General features: G+C 35.1%; 1 protein-coding gene across 50 annotated transcripts in view; it reads left to right on the top strand.

Annotated features, from left to right (window-relative positions):
• RIMS2 (regulating synaptic membrane exocytosis 2) overlaps positions 1–18,823 on the top strand; it is a 503,677-nt gene that overhangs the window by 301,944 nt on the left and 182,910 nt on the right. For 25 of the 50 annotated variants that reach the window (XM_087748045.1, XM_087748037.1, XM_087747735.1 and 22 more), the window contains 2 exons: positions 1,637–1,663; positions 9,597–9,665. In XM_087748045.1, coding sequence (XP_087604171.1) covers positions 1,637–1,663; positions 9,597–9,665 — 96 coding nt within the window. The remainder of the gene's footprint in view (positions 1–1,636; positions 1,664–9,596; positions 9,666–18,823) is intronic. The other 25 variants (XM_087747743.1, XM_087748104.1, XM_087748053.1 and 22 more) reach the window with 1 other exon arrangement.

Genomic DNA, 18,823 nt, shown 5'->3' with positions numbered 1-18,823 from the left:
AAAAGTGTGATGGTTCTGATGAAGTTTTGATGATGGATTTAATAATCTTTTTCTTCTTTCTGTGTTGTAACCATACAGAAACAAACATGGCTTCTTTAGTCCTCACCCCCATTATAATCTCAATATTTTCATATTCTTGTGCTCTTCAAGAAGCTCTACCCTTTTACAGATCTTTCCAGGAGTTAAATTCAGAAAGTCCATTATTTTTAATTATATAAATAATTTCTAGACTGTGTTAATTGATTTTTTTAAAAAATCTTTTTTCGATGGTACTTTTGAAGCTTTGGTGACTTTCTGATGTTGCTGGAGTCAGTTTTTCATGAAATTCATAACTGGAAGAGATTAGTATCAAGGAGAACAGATATTAGAGAAGTTATGCACTAAAGCTCACATCTAAAAGTTTGTAAATGATGCTGAAAAAGACTCCTATTATTTGCTTTGAAATTATATAGCCTAACAGAATTCTGGAGCTGGGCCATAAAAATTAATTATATTTATCAACCAACCCAATTTGAAAATGTAGAGAGTTAGAAATTGTAAGCAGTAGATGATTTAGTGATATGGTCTACATATTAAAATAGTTAGTACCTGGATGTTAGAAAAACTGTGACTTGCCAGAAGGGACCTAGTTATCAAGTGAATATTTAACAGCACTAGTTGGCAAGAAACTAAAATTTTCATTTTTCCTCTAATACTGTCATATCTTGTCATCTGAGGTGTATCATTTACTCATGGACTGTCACTCTTAAATATTAAAGATGATGCCTGTGAGCTGTTCAACTGTAAGGAATGAAAACATTCATAATGTCTTGCTAATGGCAAGACACTATTCATGTTACCCTGACTTCCTGGCTTCTTCGTATTACCTTATGGAAGTCACATTTACAAAATCTGCAAATGCAAAGTAACATTTCACATTTCCATAATTGTCCAGATGTTTGCATTCTATTATATTGTCAAGTTTAGAAAAACGGATATGGTTGTATGGAAAGCTAAAATACATAAACCAGCCAGACTTAGGGAATGCAAACATAAATTAGATTAAATAAGTATTAAATCATTGTGCTCATGCCAGGACTCTTAAATTCACTGGTTACAATGATATGTAGATAAGGTATTCATGTATGTACATATTTACCAAATCAAGACCTAGCTGGAGACAGAAGATTGAGTGGAACATCACTTCTGAATCTGCTAAATTTAAAGTAGCTACATCTCAGGAAACTTCTGCTAATAACTTTCTGCTGAGGTGCCAACAGCAGTGTGCAGTAACTTTAAGGGTAGCAGCTCATATTGTATGCCTAGTTGAATATACATTTTGCCCTTAAAAAGTTAAAGGCTTGCTTATAGTAAGTGTGCAGTTGTATTTCAGAATCGGAAATGACTGTAATAGCTCTACTAGTCCTCTGTGACTACTGAGTATAAATGTTGCTCCAAAAGTAATTGGCATTTTTGTGGTTTAATTTCTCCTAGCTGCTTGAGTTTTGTTGTTTTGAATCAATGTGGCCTACAATATCAAATTCTTCAGTCTTCAGAAGCAATTGTAATGAAGTTTAAGGTTCTAACCATCCCTGTTACATGTATTGATTCATGTATTTTTCCCTGACACTACTTCATGTCAATATTTGTTTTCCAGATAAAGGCTTATATTCATATAATTCAGGTAAATTTTCAGCATGCCAGAAATGCTTATTGCTTCCATATACATGCAAAATTTAATACGATATTTTATTGGTGTGCTTTGCTACCTATTGTGCAGATGCTAAATGGCTTAAATGCTCCTTGGCTTTTCTCGTCTGCTTTTCGGTCATAGGTCTTTTGTTGGCTTTCTTTCTCTATTCTGAACATCTCAGTATTGATATTGGAGCAGTATTGCAACACTATACTTGCTTTGCCTGCCTTTATTTTAGGTAGAGCTTTGGTAGGTAAACTGTAGTGAGCTTTACTAAATCTACTAGGAAAATGCTATTTTGATTAAGCTATATTAAAAGGAACACTGTTGTATTACAGCTGTTTGAGAACTAGTCTAAGTAATTTTAGAATACAGACATGGGGTAAGTAAGTGAAGTACTGGCAAAATCAGTATTTATACTGATACATATTTTTACAGTTACATATTGATTTAAATCCCCAGTTACAAATCCAGTTGCTGTATCTGAGAAGTTTGCCTTCATTAAATATAAATAAATTCATAATATACAGTTTTTGCAAGCTTAAATTTTGTAGTGCATTTCATGTGGGACTTTTTGCAGTTCCTGCAGTTTTAATTATGGGAATCTCTTTGAGAATTGGTTCATCTAATTATCTTTTAGTTATGTTTAAAAAAAGGAAACACACATTGTTAAGAAAACAGATCCAATACCATGGTAGACACAAACAAAAACTGCAGGATGTTTCTTGAGAGTACTACAAATAAAACCCAGTTTCCATTACATCTACCTTTAGTCTCCCATGTTTCTTCTATTCCATTGTCTCCTGAAATAATCCCATATTCTTCTCATGCTTTATGATATCTTCACATGGGAAGAGACCGTGTTTGCTATGGTGACTGTGGGCTTGTGCGTGTGTGGATTAGCCACAGATTTTAGCTTGATAATGTTTCTTTTTCATTAAGGGGTTCTGATTTGTGTCTCTCTCTTCTATTCAGCAACCATTTTCAAAGATCTGTAGGAACTTAATTAAATTTGGTATTTATACCCCTCTGTCAATGTAGACTAAATTGGTCAAAAACATTAAAAAAACACTGTTACGTACAGGAGGATAAAGTGACAGATTAACGTGGAGACAGTGGGACTGCATGAGAAATTAGCTCACACTAAGAACCCTCAGGCACAGACTGGGTCAATATGAGAGAGCAAATTCTTAAGACAGTTGTTGTGAGTGATTTTAGGGTTGCTTTGATGTCAGCTTTGAACAGAGAACAATTACAGGCAACGCTAAGTTACTTTAAGAGGTTGTGAAGGCTTCTGTGAACTTCAGGGAAGCAGCTCATAGGCATGCTTCACTACCCTTTGTTCCCACAAGGAGTCCACAAAACCTTGTGAAAGCTGCCTGCATTGTAAGGGGCAGGATCCCCAGCTCTGGAGCTTGGTCTGTTTTCTTTTTCCTTTTTTTTTTTTCCCACAAAGAAAACAGAGAATTCCTGATCCATAAATCTGGTCCTTCCTTTTGTATTTAAGCTGACTCACCTTAATTTTATTTCTCATTCTATCCCCTGTCCTAGTCCGTTCTGATAACTATATTGGTTGGTCATATAGGCTTATAGTGGAATTTTGAACTTCATGTGTTGGTCTTCTCTTGAGGCCTATATCAGAAATATCAATGGGCAATATATGAAGCACAGAAAGTATTATATCTTGTATTGTTTCCCCTGTATATTAATAATAGAGTGGAGCACAGTTCTGTGCCAACTTCAGTTGTCATGTAGAAGTCAGAAGATCTTTCAGAACTCTCCACAGATTTAGGTTACCTTGCAAAAAAAAAAATTATGATTGCATATTGTTTCATTCATTTGGAAGAGTTCCAGTTATTTAGAAAGTTGTTATGGAGTGAAATGTGATTCTGTTGGAATAGAATAGAATAGAATAGAATATAACAGAATAGAATAGAATAGAAAAGAATAGTTCAGTTGGAAGGGACCTAGAACGATCATCTAGTCCAACTGCATGACCACTTCAGGGCTGACCAAAAGTTAAAGTATGTTATTAAGGGCATTGTCCAAGTGCCTCTTAAACATTGACAGGCTTGGGGCATCCAAAGAAGATTCTCTAAAAATTTCTTCAGTGATTTCCATATTATTTTTATTCAGAAGTTGTTAAAGCTTTCCATGGCCACCAATACTGCAGCTCATGAAGAGTTAACAAAAAAATAAGTATTTGATTCATAAAATGGAATAAAACACCTCACTTTTTTCTTCTTATTATTGCTAGCCATGGAGATGAAAAATAGAAGAAAACTGAGAATGGAAGAAACTACTGTATCTTAAATTATTTTTCTGCATAATAGAAAGTAAAAATGTAAATAGGAAAAGTAATAAAATAGTAAAAATTTAAATAGAAAGTACTTTTTAAATGGAAAGTGAAAATAATGGGTCTCGTGGTTTTTAGGTGGTGTTTTTTTTCCCCCACCCTGCAAAGAAAGCTACAGTGCAAGTGCTGTAAACTTCCAGTTCTAGTGTGTACATGCACTTGCAGAATTGTGCTGGGTGGGATGGCAGCTTGTGCAACAGCGGTAGGGAAGGAGTAGGTAGGTGCGGGAGGGAAGGAGGATGCTGAGGGTTATCAAGTTCTGATGGGGAGGTTCTCCACTATCCCCAAGGTAAGCTGTCCCTAGAAAACAGTTTTATTGATAGTTTAAGGCTATTAAACCAAAACCTGCTAAGTGAATATATCTTTTGATTTCACTGCGGTTGGGGTTATGCTGAATTAAGGCATTTTTTATGTGGCTTGCACTAGCTAATTATACAGCATGAGATCTATTTTGCCTTCAGTCTGCAACTGTAATAACTGTTAATCCTGGTGGAAGGCATTCAAAAGTCAATATTTACCATCTGTTACCACTCAGTTATCAGACAAAATGGTAATAGTATTCCTAAGAATGTTTCATTTATAAGCTATATTCCAGTGCAATGGCAGTGAGACTTAATTAATATCATTCCTCATGTTTAAAATCCATCAAAGAAAAAGTTAATTAAATGCAAACCATTCATACCAATGCATTTATTTGATGCACCCAGTGTCCCAGGTGTTACATGTTTAAACTTTTTACTGAATTTTGAATTTATGTTCGAATGGATTTAATCTTCTTGCTCTTGAAATAAGTACCATATTTTATAACATATTTGTCTAACATTTTAAGATATTCATTAAAATACTAAATAACAGTTTCATTAGCAATATTCCTTTAGAATAATTTGTGAGAGGCTTCAATGTCATATTTCCCAGATAAACTATGAATTATTCTTTCTCTATTTTATGGTCAGTGGTTCAAATTACTTAGATAATGAAGTGGTATTTTGAAAAGATTTGGCTAAGGTGGGACTGAAGCCTATATCTTCAAATTTACATTGTCAATAGGTTAAAAAGAAAACTATGATCTAAAATTAATATATAGCAGATGAAACTACTCTTGCAAAAATTATAAGAAATATTAAACTAAACTGCCAGAAATTGTACTGGTATTTTGAATACTCAGTTCAATAAAGGATTTTGACCTGTGCACTTTCTAGTCTGTTCCATTTCTGAAGTTAATGGAATACATTTTAAATAAATATAATCTGATTCCTTTGCAGAAGTTACATGTTCCAGGCAGTACTTCTTGACATTACATATTTAATTGACATGTTTTCCTTCCTTCTTCCTTCCTGAAAGCATTGATTTCCAGAGATAAAACCAAGTAACTAATTTTGGTTTAAATTTCTTCTGACTTCTTAACCAGCATTTAAATTTACATTGATAAGTAAATGTGAAATATTACTTAAACATGATTATTTTTCAGTTGATTTAATTCTGTTAGTAGTTAGAGTTGGCTTAAGGTAGCCTTTGCTTGAGGAAACAGAATAGATCATCTGATCTGAATGAGCTTCATATCTCGTCTTACAGAAAAAGTTTTCATATTTAAGGGATGTCAGCTACTACAAGAGACTCTCCTCTTTGCAGTAGCAAAGGCAATTGGAGAAAGCCTTGAAACCTGATTCTTCCTTTGACTACTCTTTCTCTACTCCCATCCTTAGGCAGGTCTTAATCCTGGCCCGTTCAGTTTCCCCATGTCCTGGTTCTTCTCTGCAGCTTGGATGGGAGTGAATCATAGAATCGTAAAACAGTTTGGGTTGGAAGGGACCTTTAAAGGTCATCTAGTCCAACCCCCCTGCAATGAGCAGGGACATCTTCAACTAGATCAGGTTGCTCAGAGTCCCATCCTACCTCACCTTGAATGTTTCCAAGTATGAGGCATCTACCACCGCTCTGGCCAACCTGTTCCAGACTTTTACCGCCCTCATTGTAAACAATTTCTTCCTTCTATCTAGTCTGAATCTACCCTCTGTTAGTTTAAAACCATTACCCTTTGTCCTATTGCTATTGGCCCTGCTAAAAAGTCTGTCCCCATCTTTCTTATAAGCCCCCTTTAAGTACTGAAAGGCCACAATAAGGTCCCCCTGCAGCCTTCTCTTCTCCAGACTGAACAACCCCAGCTCTCTCAGCCTTTCCCCATAGCAGAGGTGTTCCATCCCTCTGATCATTTTTATGGCCTTCCTCTGGACCCACTCAAACAGGTCCATGTCTTTCCGGTGCTGAGGGCTCCAGAGCTGGATGCAGTATGCCAGGTGGGGAGTGAAGACAGAGGTCTGTATATAAAAAGAGAAAAGGGTCTCTAGATCCTGGAAGGTGATTTGGAGTTGAGGTATTAGGAGATTCTGGGAAAGCTGGATGTGGTTTGAGAGGACAAAGAAAGAGTGACGCCTGTGTTTTATACCTGTGATCTGTTGAAGCTTCCTAGTCTCTCCTTTCTGCCAGATGTATCCTGTGACTACTACAACATATAATTTTAGCTATGAAACTGAGAAGTCTAGAGCCCACTGTGACAACAGCTGGCTATTTTCATCTTCAAAGATCCAAATCTTTTTTCTAGAATACAGAATATAATATTCTAAAAATATGTTAAAGCAGATGTACTTAGCTGTAAATATAAACATAAATAAAAAACAGCCTCAGTTGTAATTAATTAGATTCATTCATAAGGATGAAGTAGATGATGAGTAAATGACATTCATTCAAACCATAGTTGATTCAGCCCTCTTACGTCTTTCATGACACAAACTTTTCCAAGCATCCTTGTGATGAGCATGAGCAAACTGTTCAGTTGCTCATCTTCCCATTCCACAATCCTCTCTCTCTGATAGAGCCTGAGTGATGTTATTGGCAGCTCTCCACAGTAGCCACAGTCCTGCAGCCAGATCAGTACCAGGGTTGCCAGAGGCCAGAATCACACTGTTCTGCACTCCCTTTGAGGGCTTCTGCCTTTTAGACCCCAGCTAAATCCCAGCCAGACTAGTAGGGTTCTCTTGCTTAGTGTTTGGTCACAAATATTGTCCTTCTTATTTAATGACCTGGTTTTGAATTAGTAGCTAAGGAGAATGGAGACTAATCCTTCTTGCTCACTGGTGTGTATGTCACCGCACTAGCAGAAGGCTCTGCTGAAAATGGCAACAGAACAGCATCACAAGTGGAACGGTGATGACACAGCTCGCTCTTTGGGAAGCAAGAGAGATTTTCATTGGGCCTCTGTGATACTATAATTAAGAAAATAATCAGATTGTATATTGTCCTTGTCAGACTCAACAGCTTTTAGAAATCCTGATTCTCAGAAAGTCCATTAGGAGGCTGAAAAATTTTCCTTCACTCCTGCCCTCATCTTCTAGGTTTTCTCAAGTGCTAATTGTGATCACTTGCTTGTTATTTCTTGTTTTAGAGAAAGACTTTACTTATTGTTATTTCTTGAATTCAGAGACACCTTTCCCCCTCCCTATTGTAGCATGGCTATTTCTAAACTTGTATAATAAATTGAACTAATAATTCTACCATGTAAGAATTAGAGGGTGTAGGAAACCAAAGCATGGCTTTCCTTGTACTAATTTTAATTTCCTATTGTGAGGAAACCCTCAACCTTTATTGCGATTAAATAACAACAGTTAACATTGCTCTACTGGAATTGCATAATGTAATGGCAGGCTAGATTGTGTTTTCTAAGTATTACCACGTATCACACTTATACCATTCTCTAGTTGAATAGTTTTTAACAGAGCAATTTTTATCCCCAAAGAAATAGTCTGCAGTCTAGTTTATAAATCCATACACCTGCATCTTGATTCCTGCAATCACTTCTGACTTCTCATTAAAGGCACAGAAGAACTAGAAAACATACAAACAAATACAGCAGGAACAATCAGAAATATGGAATGGTTTGCATATGCAAAGGAATTAAACTATGATATTTCAGCTCAAAAAAAGAGATGACTGCAGGAGAATACAGACTACTGATTCATTTTTCTCAAAATACAAAAGCTTGGAGGGCATTGTCTGAAATAATGTAATAGAAGTAAACCAGAGGGAAGTCTATTTCACACAATGCAAAATTAAATTGCAGAACTTACTGACATAGCATATTATAGAGGACAAGAGAATACTGCGACTCAAAAAGAAATTATATGAATTTGTGGAGAATGAATTGATTAATGACTTATGGTAAAGAGGATGGCTTAGGAGAAGTCTCAGTTGCCAGGATCCCTGCTTGCTAGAACGGTGCAACGCAGAAAACTTTTTCCATACAGATACTGTAAGCACACTCTTTCCGCTAAAGAAGGACCTTCCACTATCCCCTGGTGGGTAGACAGATGTTAGACAGTCTGACAAAAGACAGCAGTTCTTATGATTCAATTAATTTCTAAAATTTCTTTAAACTGAAAACTTTTATTTTTGTCAAAAATTCTCTTAGCATTTGTTCTCCGAGTTTTCGGTTGGGAAAAGGGTGTAGGTATCCTTCTGTGCCAGTCACCCAGATAGAACATTAATCCTGCTTTGTCCTGGACTTCTTTAGGTTTACTCCCAGTTTTTACTGGTATTTTTATGTGTGTATTTTTCAGAATAAATCATCCTGTGGTAGGAATAAAAAAATATTGCACATGATTGAAGGTTTGGTGACAATTAGATTAAAGCTTGTACCTTCTAGTTACCTATTTTCAGGTGGCCAGAGAATTAGAACAGACACGCCATCTTGCTGAAGAACAGGGATTTTCACATTTAAAACACACATTAAACATTTCACATTAAACACATTTCACATTAAAAGTAAATGAATAATTATCATTAACATGCCAGTGCTTAAGCCTGATGTCAACAATCAAATGCTTTTTAAAAGATGCCACAGAAGACAGAAGTAAAATCAAGCTAAACACAAACTGACATATATATTTGTCTTATGTGACCTACATTTTGGCTCTAATTGTGGATGTGGAATCTGCTTTTACCAACTAAGCTCGAGCTATTTTGACAGGTGTACTCCCACAGAGCATGTAATAGATTGCTTCCTCTAAAGTATCACAAAGATTTTGTTTTTCAGGACACACTGTATGTGCGAAGCTGCCTGTTCTCCTGATAGTGCTTGCTAATACCCTAAAGAAAATATTACATCCATTTAAAATTATTGCTATTATTAATTTTTCTGGCATTCAAAGAGTTTGGGGAGGGATGGTGCCTTGTATATGAAAAATTGGAAGATGAACAGTGTGATGCCAGTTTCTATATGGAATGAATATGTATAAATATGAAGTATATGAAAATATTTCATAAAAGCAACATTGTGGAGCTGTATTTCAGCATTTCACTGTATATTACATTAAACGTTTAGCTGAAAATAGTTGGTGCACTAACACATTTGCAATAATATAACATTAATAATTTCCCTTATATGCTTATATTAATGCTTCATTGTCTAGTATGAAATCCCTACATTTATTTATGTGTTATTGGCTGAAGATAGTTTTAACTTACAGGAAGATAAATGACATATTTCTGATTTTTCTTTTTTTTTTTTTTTGGCAGGGTCCAAAAGAATCAGTGACAGTGAAGTCTCTGATTATGACTGTGATGATGGAATTGGTGTTGTTTCAGGTATTACTGTCTAAATTTACTCTTCTATGTTCAGTAGAAATCTTTCTTATTGATAATTTATTATTATGACTATTATAATGTTTTTCTGGTGTAAAATAAGTGCAACCTAAGTGTGTATTTTTCCAGCAGACACAAAATAAGTATTATGGGTAATGGATATTTAACCACAAAAATTACCAACAGAGGGGAAAAAAAATCAATGTGTGAATTTCATTCTTGCTTTTATAAAAAAATAAAAATAGTGCAAAATTGGTTTTTTAATTAAATGTGAAGAAATGTTTATTTCATTTTTTTAACACCCATTTGGGTTTGATATGTCTTTTAAAACTGGTGGAATAATAACACTGCCAAAGGTCTGAAACTTGAACATTTAAAGCAGGATGGGGGATATCTTAACAGATAATCTGTTTTACTAAGAAGCATTGAAATTGGGAGTTTAAGGAGTATTTGAGATAAAAGTTGTCATGTGAAAGAGTCTTTCTTCTCCTCTTCTGAGAGAAAAGATAATACTGTAATCTTAGCCAAAAACAATAAAATCAGAGAATCATATGCTTTTGCTGACTACAATAGAGAATATATTTTGGATGCAGCCATGCCACCTTTAAACCAGTACTGATGGTTGCTGGTACCAGCACAGAGTAGGCTACACAGCTCAGTATGTACTCCGTTACCCTACTGCTCTACTGAGAGTTTTAACCCACTCAGGGTAGTCTGTGTTAGACAGTTTCTCCTTCCCTTGGGTCAGGTCTAGCTAACATGTACCTATACAGTGATTTGTGTACCTTACTCAGCAAAGGTGGAGCAGTATATGTTGCCTCATCTATGTAGCAACTGTAAGACAGTGATCAGCTGGTTGGTCAAAACACGTTCCTGCCACGCAGCCACCTGTCAGCATATGTGCAGCTTTTACGCTGGGTATATACATGCTGCTGGCAGGCTAAAGAAGGGTATATAGAAAACAGGAGTCAGAGCAATACAGATGGGCCTGGGGATAGAGGAAAAAAAAGAGGTAAAATAGGCAATCCTGGTTATTGCAAGATGGGGTGCAGCAAAGTAATGATAAATCCAAAAATTTAATGAGCTACCTAATTACTTGAGTTTTTGCACAGTCCTGTCTTAAAAACTGTTACCAGTCAGAGCTCAGATGCATTTCTGTGATGTCTATGTAGTCGTCCCTGTATTTCCAGATATTTCATGGTTATCATTTAGGTTCTACTTAATTTTTCACCCTGCTATGTTGCTATTCCCTTGCCGTAGGTCTTGTGCTTGCTGGGAAAATGGGATAACGGATTTTTTTTTTATTAAACAGCATATAAATTTTATCAAGAAGTCCTTTTTTAGCTAACATAATATTATACAGACTGCGGTACAAACAGGGCAAGTCATATTGTTAGCAAGTTTGTTGGCTGTGGTTCATTGTAGGTCTCTTACTTGTATGTCTAGAAAGCAGACATTTTTAAGCACAAGTTGTCCTTCTTCATGCTGGAACAATCTAACCTTGTGGATATTCTACAGTAAAACTTATTCTATCCCAAAGGAATATTTTTTATCTTTTCTGCATAAACATTCAGATTTTTGTTACCCTCTGCTCAAAGCTTTTGCTCTACTCTAAGGTTCCAGCAATTTTACCACAGACTGAATGAATGCGGTGGATGCAAGACCACTAAGTTTTCCATCTTCTTTAAATTATTTGTCTTCAAAAAGTAATAGGCTCAGTTTTCAGATTATTACCTTAATTAGAAAGATATTTAGGAAAACTTAGGGCATTTTTATATTCCCCTTCCCTGTTTGCTTTACTACCGTCAGAAGACAGGAAGGATATGTAGCCAGAGTGGTGAGAAGTACTGGAACTAGAGACCTTGTTCCTACTTACTGTACTTTTGATCTTAGGTTGGTTAGCTTTCTGTATGTGCTTAGTAGTCACTAAGGCTTTCAGATTGCCTGTCCTCCCAAAGGGAAGGACTTTCATATTCCTGTTGGTCAGTTAAATTAGAAATGTATCAACCTAACTTTGGAGTTTAATAATAAAGGGACAAAAAAAGGGGGTTTAAGGGATATATGTCGAGTGCCCAGTATGGTGCCATTTTGAAACTGAAATCTTTGTATGGTCCTGGAAAAAGGTCCTGAGTTTTGCAGAAGTTTTACCAGGTGCTTAAAGATCAGCGGGATTCTTGTGAAACACCTGGATTTACTGTTTTATGATTTCATAAAATCCTCTTTTGACAACTTGTAAAATTATGGTCTTTACAGTTCAGTGAATGTCTACTTCCCTTACCTGAGTTTTTGATGTACCTTTAGTTACTTTTTTTAGCTTTTGGATTTCTGCTGACAATTCTACACCTTAGTTGCATTTTAATTCAGACTGGCTGTATGGGTGGGAAAGTTTGATGTTCTTTTGGTTTTGAAATATTTATTTATTGCCTTTCTTTTTTTGTGCTGCTGTCACTATGTTTACAAGTCTTTTGATTTATCCTTGTCTTATCATCCACATCCTTCTCTCGTTTATGGTTCTTCTATTCATTTGCAGACTCATCACAATCTTGGTTTAAATATATGCCTTCTTTGCATGAAGCCATTTGTCTCTCTTTGTTTTCTTTCTTTTTTACTTACCTCAGTTCTTTCATTTTGTATTTTCAGGTTTTATTTAACATGACACTTCACTTTGCTCTCTTTCCTTCTGCCATATAAATACTGTATCACATCAAGTATGTTTGCTAACATCTGTCGGGTACTCTCAGTGATCTTGTCCATAAAATTAATGCTTATTCAAAGTATTGGACCTGTGAACTAAACTCCAGAAGCCTTTAAGAAGAGGAAGAATTCTCTTTTGGTTCCTCTTTAATTTACTTTTATTCAAAACAGTACTAGATGACATTTAAAAGGTCATTTCCAACCCAAACCATTCTATGATTCTATGATTCTGTGATTTCATGATTCTGTGATTCTATGATTCTATGAAATCCATGGACCTTCCTTGATCTCATTATGTATTTATTTATAGTCATTGAAAGATATATGCTGTCTGGCTTCGCCATGTTCCTAATCGAAGCGGAGATTTTCTCTTTCTCCACAACACCTTTCTATATAGCTTCTCTGGTATTGGTCCCATAAGGTCAATTGACTTAATCTTTGGATGAGCTGGTGATAGGTAGAAATCCAACAATGGAAGATCTTTCTTAATGTACATCTGTAAGCAAGATTGTGTTAGACCATATTTGCTGAAACAGAGGGAACTTTATAAGCTACAGTTCCTTGCATCATCTATTTTTAATATATCTGCAAGTTGCTATTTGTCACTGCTGTGGTACTTTTGATCCACTAATTTTTAATTTCCTGATGATAAAATGCTTAAATTATGTCTATTTCCCATACTATTTTATTTAATTTTTACAAAAAGTTCAAACATCTCTTGGAAAAATTATTCATAAAAGCTATCACTTCTGGTGGCTTGGATCTTATCCTGGTTAGACAAACTTAATGAACTTCAGTCTTATAAAAGAGAGTGTTGTTTCTGTCAACAGGAAATGCTTTTAGGAAAATAACGATAAACCAATTGAAAAACTTCAATGTCTTTTTTTCTGGCTCTATATGTATTCTACGCCAGCTACTGTCAGAAAGGGTTATAACATATTATGTATTTAAACAAGTATACAAAAGTGATTTTTGACAAGATTTAAAAATAGCTCTCTTTATGTACAATATACATTCATTTCATCTTTGGATCAAAAACACTAGAACAGAATATCTATTATATCTCATCTCTGCTGGATTTAATCTTAGCACAGGATAGCAGAAGGAGAGGCACTAGAAGCTCTGGTTTTGTCTTTAGATTGCTTGTACATAGCCTTCAAACTATTTAAAGCATTTATTTTGCTGTCCTGAACAATAAACTTTGGCCCTCATAAAGTTGTCCGTCATCAGCAGTTCTGCGTGGGAGCACATCAGCATCTTCATGTGCCCCTTAGAATGTTCTTATGTGTTTATTGATAAAAGCAATACAGTATTTTTATATTGATTTTGGAAAAAAACCTGAGCACTTTACAAAACACCATTTAAATTGTCATAACACTAAATACAATTCAATGAAAAGCAGGGCGTTTTTGTTTTTTCTTTTTATTGACCGAAGTTGAATGGGCATTACAGTTAACGAAGTTCAATGAGTATGGACTATAATTTGTAAATAGTTTTCTTCCCAGGTACTTCCTCATAGTGTATGTCGAACTGCTGTAACCTACTGAGTACAAGTATCCTACTGAGTCTGACTTTATGAACAGAGACGTGTCTTGTCAAGATCATTTAATCATAAAAAGTCTCACCTATCACTGATGTTTAAGTAAGATATTAATGTTTAAAATTCAGTTCTACACCAATATCTCATCTGCGCTACATCATTTTACGAAACACTTGTAATCTGAGATATGTTTCAACAGATGAATCCTGGAAGAATGTAAGGCAGTGAATTCTGCATAAACTGCATTGCAAGTCTCTGTAGAGAAGAGCTTTTCCAAGTAAAAGAATGCTGTCTCCAACCTTGAGAAGAAAAACATTTACAGTGATAAGTTTTTCTCATTATGCAAAAGATAGCAAGATGTTTCAGGAGCAAATAAGAATACAAATAAGATATTTATTCAGAGGATAGTTAGAGCCAAGCAGATTAGAAAAAATAGTAACAACCAGTAAAGAAATTCTTATTGAACTTACAAAAATGATTCTCTTTTTGAAGGAGAATGAAAAGCAATTATTCATTTTTGCTTCACTTCTCAAAACACCTGAGGAGTTCTTTGTTCAAAAGAATTCTTTCATTGTCATGTTGCAGCCTTCCCTGCAGAGAAAACAAAAGTCCTTCTCTCTACTTGCTGGTAATGTGAACTGAATTTTTATACCTGGATCCTGTTGATGACTGCTGCTCAAAGCAGATACAGAACATACAAATACTTTGGTTAGAGCTTGAAATCAACTGCCTATTGAAAGACATCTTACAACATTACTACATAGAGTGGATGACTTCTACCCCTACTAAAATAAAGGATTTCATTGTAGATCACCAGCTAGCCCTAAATGGGAGTCTGTAGTGCCCCAACAGCCCAGTAACTACTGATATAAATATTGACAAGCTTTTTCTGTTATTATATGTTGATATCCATTCCCCTGCTCTAAAATCTGTTCTTTTGTGGGTTTTTCCTTGAGTAAAAAATAGCTTAGTGTCTATGTGTCTTGAAAATTCCCTCCAAAATTGGAAGTGAAATTCAAGCAATGTTAAAATTGTCCTTATGCTGACCCCTTAGGTCAAGGGATCTTTAACCATTTTCCTTGCTTTTAAACAAATGAGGTGTACATTATTTACAACTTTCTGCCTACAGTTCTTAACACAGGAATTTTTATTATCATTCTTCAAGCTTTTCCTTGTATTTTTAGTTTCATTTTTAATGTATCAAAGGTGAAGTATACTAATACTTTCACTATTTAAAAAAAAATTCTTTAGTATCATTTCCTCAGCTGACAAAAGATCTTTCTCTTCAAACATCCAAATTCTCTCAATTAATGCACTTTTTAAAAATTAGTTTTATACTTTTAAATATAAGCTGTATCACTCTACTTTGGAAGTAAAGATGTAATTAAATTCAAGTTTTATTTTCAGATTATCAGTAATTATCAGTAGCATTGTCTTCTTTGAGTAAAGTTAGGCAAATATGAACTCAGCATGTTAGTTCCTGTTCCACTACAGTCCTAATATCTAGAGTGACAAAGGCATCTAAGCTGCAAGGAAGTTGCATTCCTATCAGAGACTCTCTTGATGGATACTTCTCACATAAGGGAAAGCTTAGTTGGGATGAGTTACAAATGTGACGAGCACTTCTAAGAAGGAAATGCTCCGTGAAAGGACTGATTGATAAATTCCAGTTGACAGTGTCAAGAGGAGGCTAATTTGAGACTTGCTGGGCAGCAGAAAATATACATGGATGAGTACTTAAATAAGAAGAAACATTATCTGTATATTAACTGTGTTCTTTTCAAGCTTTGTATGTTATAAAATTTATATATATAAATTTATATATATAATTATATATGTTCTATATTTATACTGGGTGTAGGGACAGCACTGAAAACTCAGTAAGCTCTGATGTATTACTGTGTGGGAATGCTCTTCATACATGTTAATGATCAAAAGAATTGGCTCAAGTGTAATGGGCCTGTATGAACCATTATTGCAGTAGAGCTAAAAACACCTCTGGAGGAACCGAGTTACTCTGCGGCAAGTAATCTACTGTAATGTTTTCTGGTTCCTTTCATTATATATTCATTCTTCCCGTATTTGTAGAATAATATTTTGATGCAAAAAAACCCAACCCCAAACCCATGAATAATGTATCTTCAATTTATAGAGTATTCAGATATTAATAATTCAATTTATTTGATGAGTTACTGTCAGCACTTTTTCAGAGGACACCCAAATTCTGTATTTAGATGTTTAAATCACCATAGAAGCTGAGCACATTTGTATAAAAGAACTGAACTGTTTCCAAAGTGCCCATGTGTGAAATCTTGGTATGTTAAGCATTTCTGGCAATTTGATTATATAATTGTTTTTAATTAGTGCTTGTTCTAAGCCCAACCACAGTGAGTGTTAAAAATTAAATATCTGATAAAGGGAGAGCTTGACGCCTCAATCAAGTACAGATGTTAAAGTGGAGAAAACGCCACTTAGCATCAGTGTCTGAAACAAGTCAGTTATTTTGCCTATGATGAATGGCAATTCTAATATCGCTTTTCTAGAACAATTTTCATACAAAGAGTTTCTTTCAAGTCAATCAAGCAGCAAGATATCTAAATTAAAAGCTTCATTAGTACTTTTTTGGGGGGTTATTTTAGCGCTGTTGATGTGAACCTCATATTTGGAGGTTTGTGATTTTCTGTAATTTTGTGCCTGAAAGCTGCAGAATTTGATAACAATTTGTTAATATTAGTATTTACTGAACACGTACCCTGCATAGAATAATATTAGCACAGTACAGCCGTACTGTGTGGACGAACACTTTAAGTCAAAGGTATTAATATTCTCTCTTAAAACAGATAAAATTAAAACTTCAGCTCAGAGGAAGCTATATTTAGTGTGACTTGTAAAAATCCCTCATTTGAGGTGTGTCATAGTTTTTAATGAAACCCTCCCATGAAAAGAAGAAGGTGGTGGCGTTGCAGATATCTTTGTCATGTGCCCATCTTTTAAGTGTCTGCAGCTCACAGTTGTTTATTGCTGATTATCTCTATACTGATTATCAGGTTCTGTGTGCTCTGTACGTTGATTTAAGAGGCTTGCCATAGTTATAGAGCCTTTGATTCTATGGTAATGACTTAATATTTATAGCTGCAAGCAGATTCCAATGTTTATCCTATTTTTACTACTGCTATAAATAACTATCTGCTTTGCTCAATAGCAGCTCCTTGGTCAAGTTGCACTTATGACCTGGTTTTACTGTCTAGAACTTCTTTCCACAAGAAAACATTTTTACTTACTTTCTCTAACCTTATTTCCAGGACATGGAGTGTTTTTGAAATTGGAAGTTAAATCATACCTTTTTCAATCAAGGATGTCACCATAACTTCTGGAATGTCACCTGTCTTGAGAGAGACATAAATGTGTCGACTCCTGGGCAAGCAAAGCCAGTCACGTTCTAGAGAGAATTAAGTTCTCAAGTTAGGAGTACCAAAGTTACCACTTCATATCCAATGTGAGCTTTGTGTTACTGTCATCTTCCTGAAACTTTGCAACTGAGGAGCTGGCCCATTCCTCTCTCTGCACCTCTTGTGGCTGCAGGGTAATCACAGATGGCTTGTCTTTCCTCTGAAGCTCATTTGACAATGAAAGGCACAAATTTCCTATATACAGAAGTATTCTATTTGATAAATAGTAATTGCAACAAAAGCCAATGAAATTCAATGAAAGAATAAACAAGTGAAAGATGATTGAATCAATTATTTTGGTATCAGCAGAGTCTCAAGGTACTTCATCTTGTGAAGTTCATTCTTAAACAGTTTTTAAGGTACTTTTTATATTCCTACTGTATCCCACTGTATCCAAGGTGGTTTCTTATACTTTCTAAATTTTGAGTTGAAATTTCATACCAGTTGAAGTCTCAAGGTAGAGTCTAGTATGTGCCATCTTTTTCATCTGGTTTCAGCTGAAGAAAAAAAATCAGTGCATAGGTGGCATATGGTGGGTCCCACTGGCTGGACACACAACATGTGCTGTCTCTGTGATTCAAGCACAGACAACTGTTTCATTCTGGAACAGTAGTGGTCATGCTAAAAAAGAAAAGATATAATTAACTATGCTTTTAACTATACTATTCTGATCTCTAGGTTCAGAATGTAAAATAAATATTACACTGGCCCTGAAGCATGGAAATCTGCATTTAGTGTAAAAATAAATCAGTAAATAAAAGAGTAAACCAATGACATTTTAAATAAAAAGCTAATACTTCAAAAATTTCTCTACTATTATAAATAAGGAAAGCTTATTTTTAAATAAATGTAAAGACTTGAAGACCAATGAATCATTAAACTGTAATATACTGGGACCAAGTGTCTTCAAGACCGATGTTGTAACTCTGAACTATTTGATCTGCCAAAGCTGGCTTTAGGCAGACTTGCTTACACCCAAAACTGATCAGGAAGCTTGCTAAGCTCTTATCTTTTGGATCTGAAAATTTTGTACATGATTATACTTTTTTCTCTGAATGTGTTTCTTAGAACTGGCATAGTCTGAGTGACTAGTCAGCTAGCTCCCACATAAGTCTAGCAGTTTTCTTAGATTCCCAGGAAATGAAAAAAACAATTTTCACCTTATCCCTATTCAATTCTTTAAAAAAATACTGTAAGATACATTATGTCAGGAGAAAATGCAGGGCTTTGGATCCTGAGTGGGTGGAAGCATCCTCCTTGCATCCTTGATTTTGGCAACTAAGTTCAAAACATGGCATCTTCTGTGAGCTGTATCTACATGACTGTGTTAATAACACTTTGATAATTTTTCTGAAATACTTGATTTTCCTCATGCATTCATACAGTTTAAATATTTTCCTTTACAGCTTTGATTTTGTTCTGGCTGTAAAGTGTTGGAATGAGAATGACTGTAATCAAGAAACCTAAGAACCTTACTG

Source organism: Nipponia nippon, unplaced genomic scaffold (genome assembly GCF_047370975.1).
Source record: "Nipponia nippon isolate SJK-2023a ecotype South Korea unplaced genomic scaffold, ASM4737097v1 scaffold_1, whole genome shotgun sequence".
NCBI lineage: Eukaryota > Metazoa > Chordata > Aves > Pelecaniformes > Threskiornithidae > Nipponia > Nipponia nippon.
Note: the sequence above shows the minus strand (reverse complement) of the source record. Positions and strands in the feature narration are given on the sequence as shown.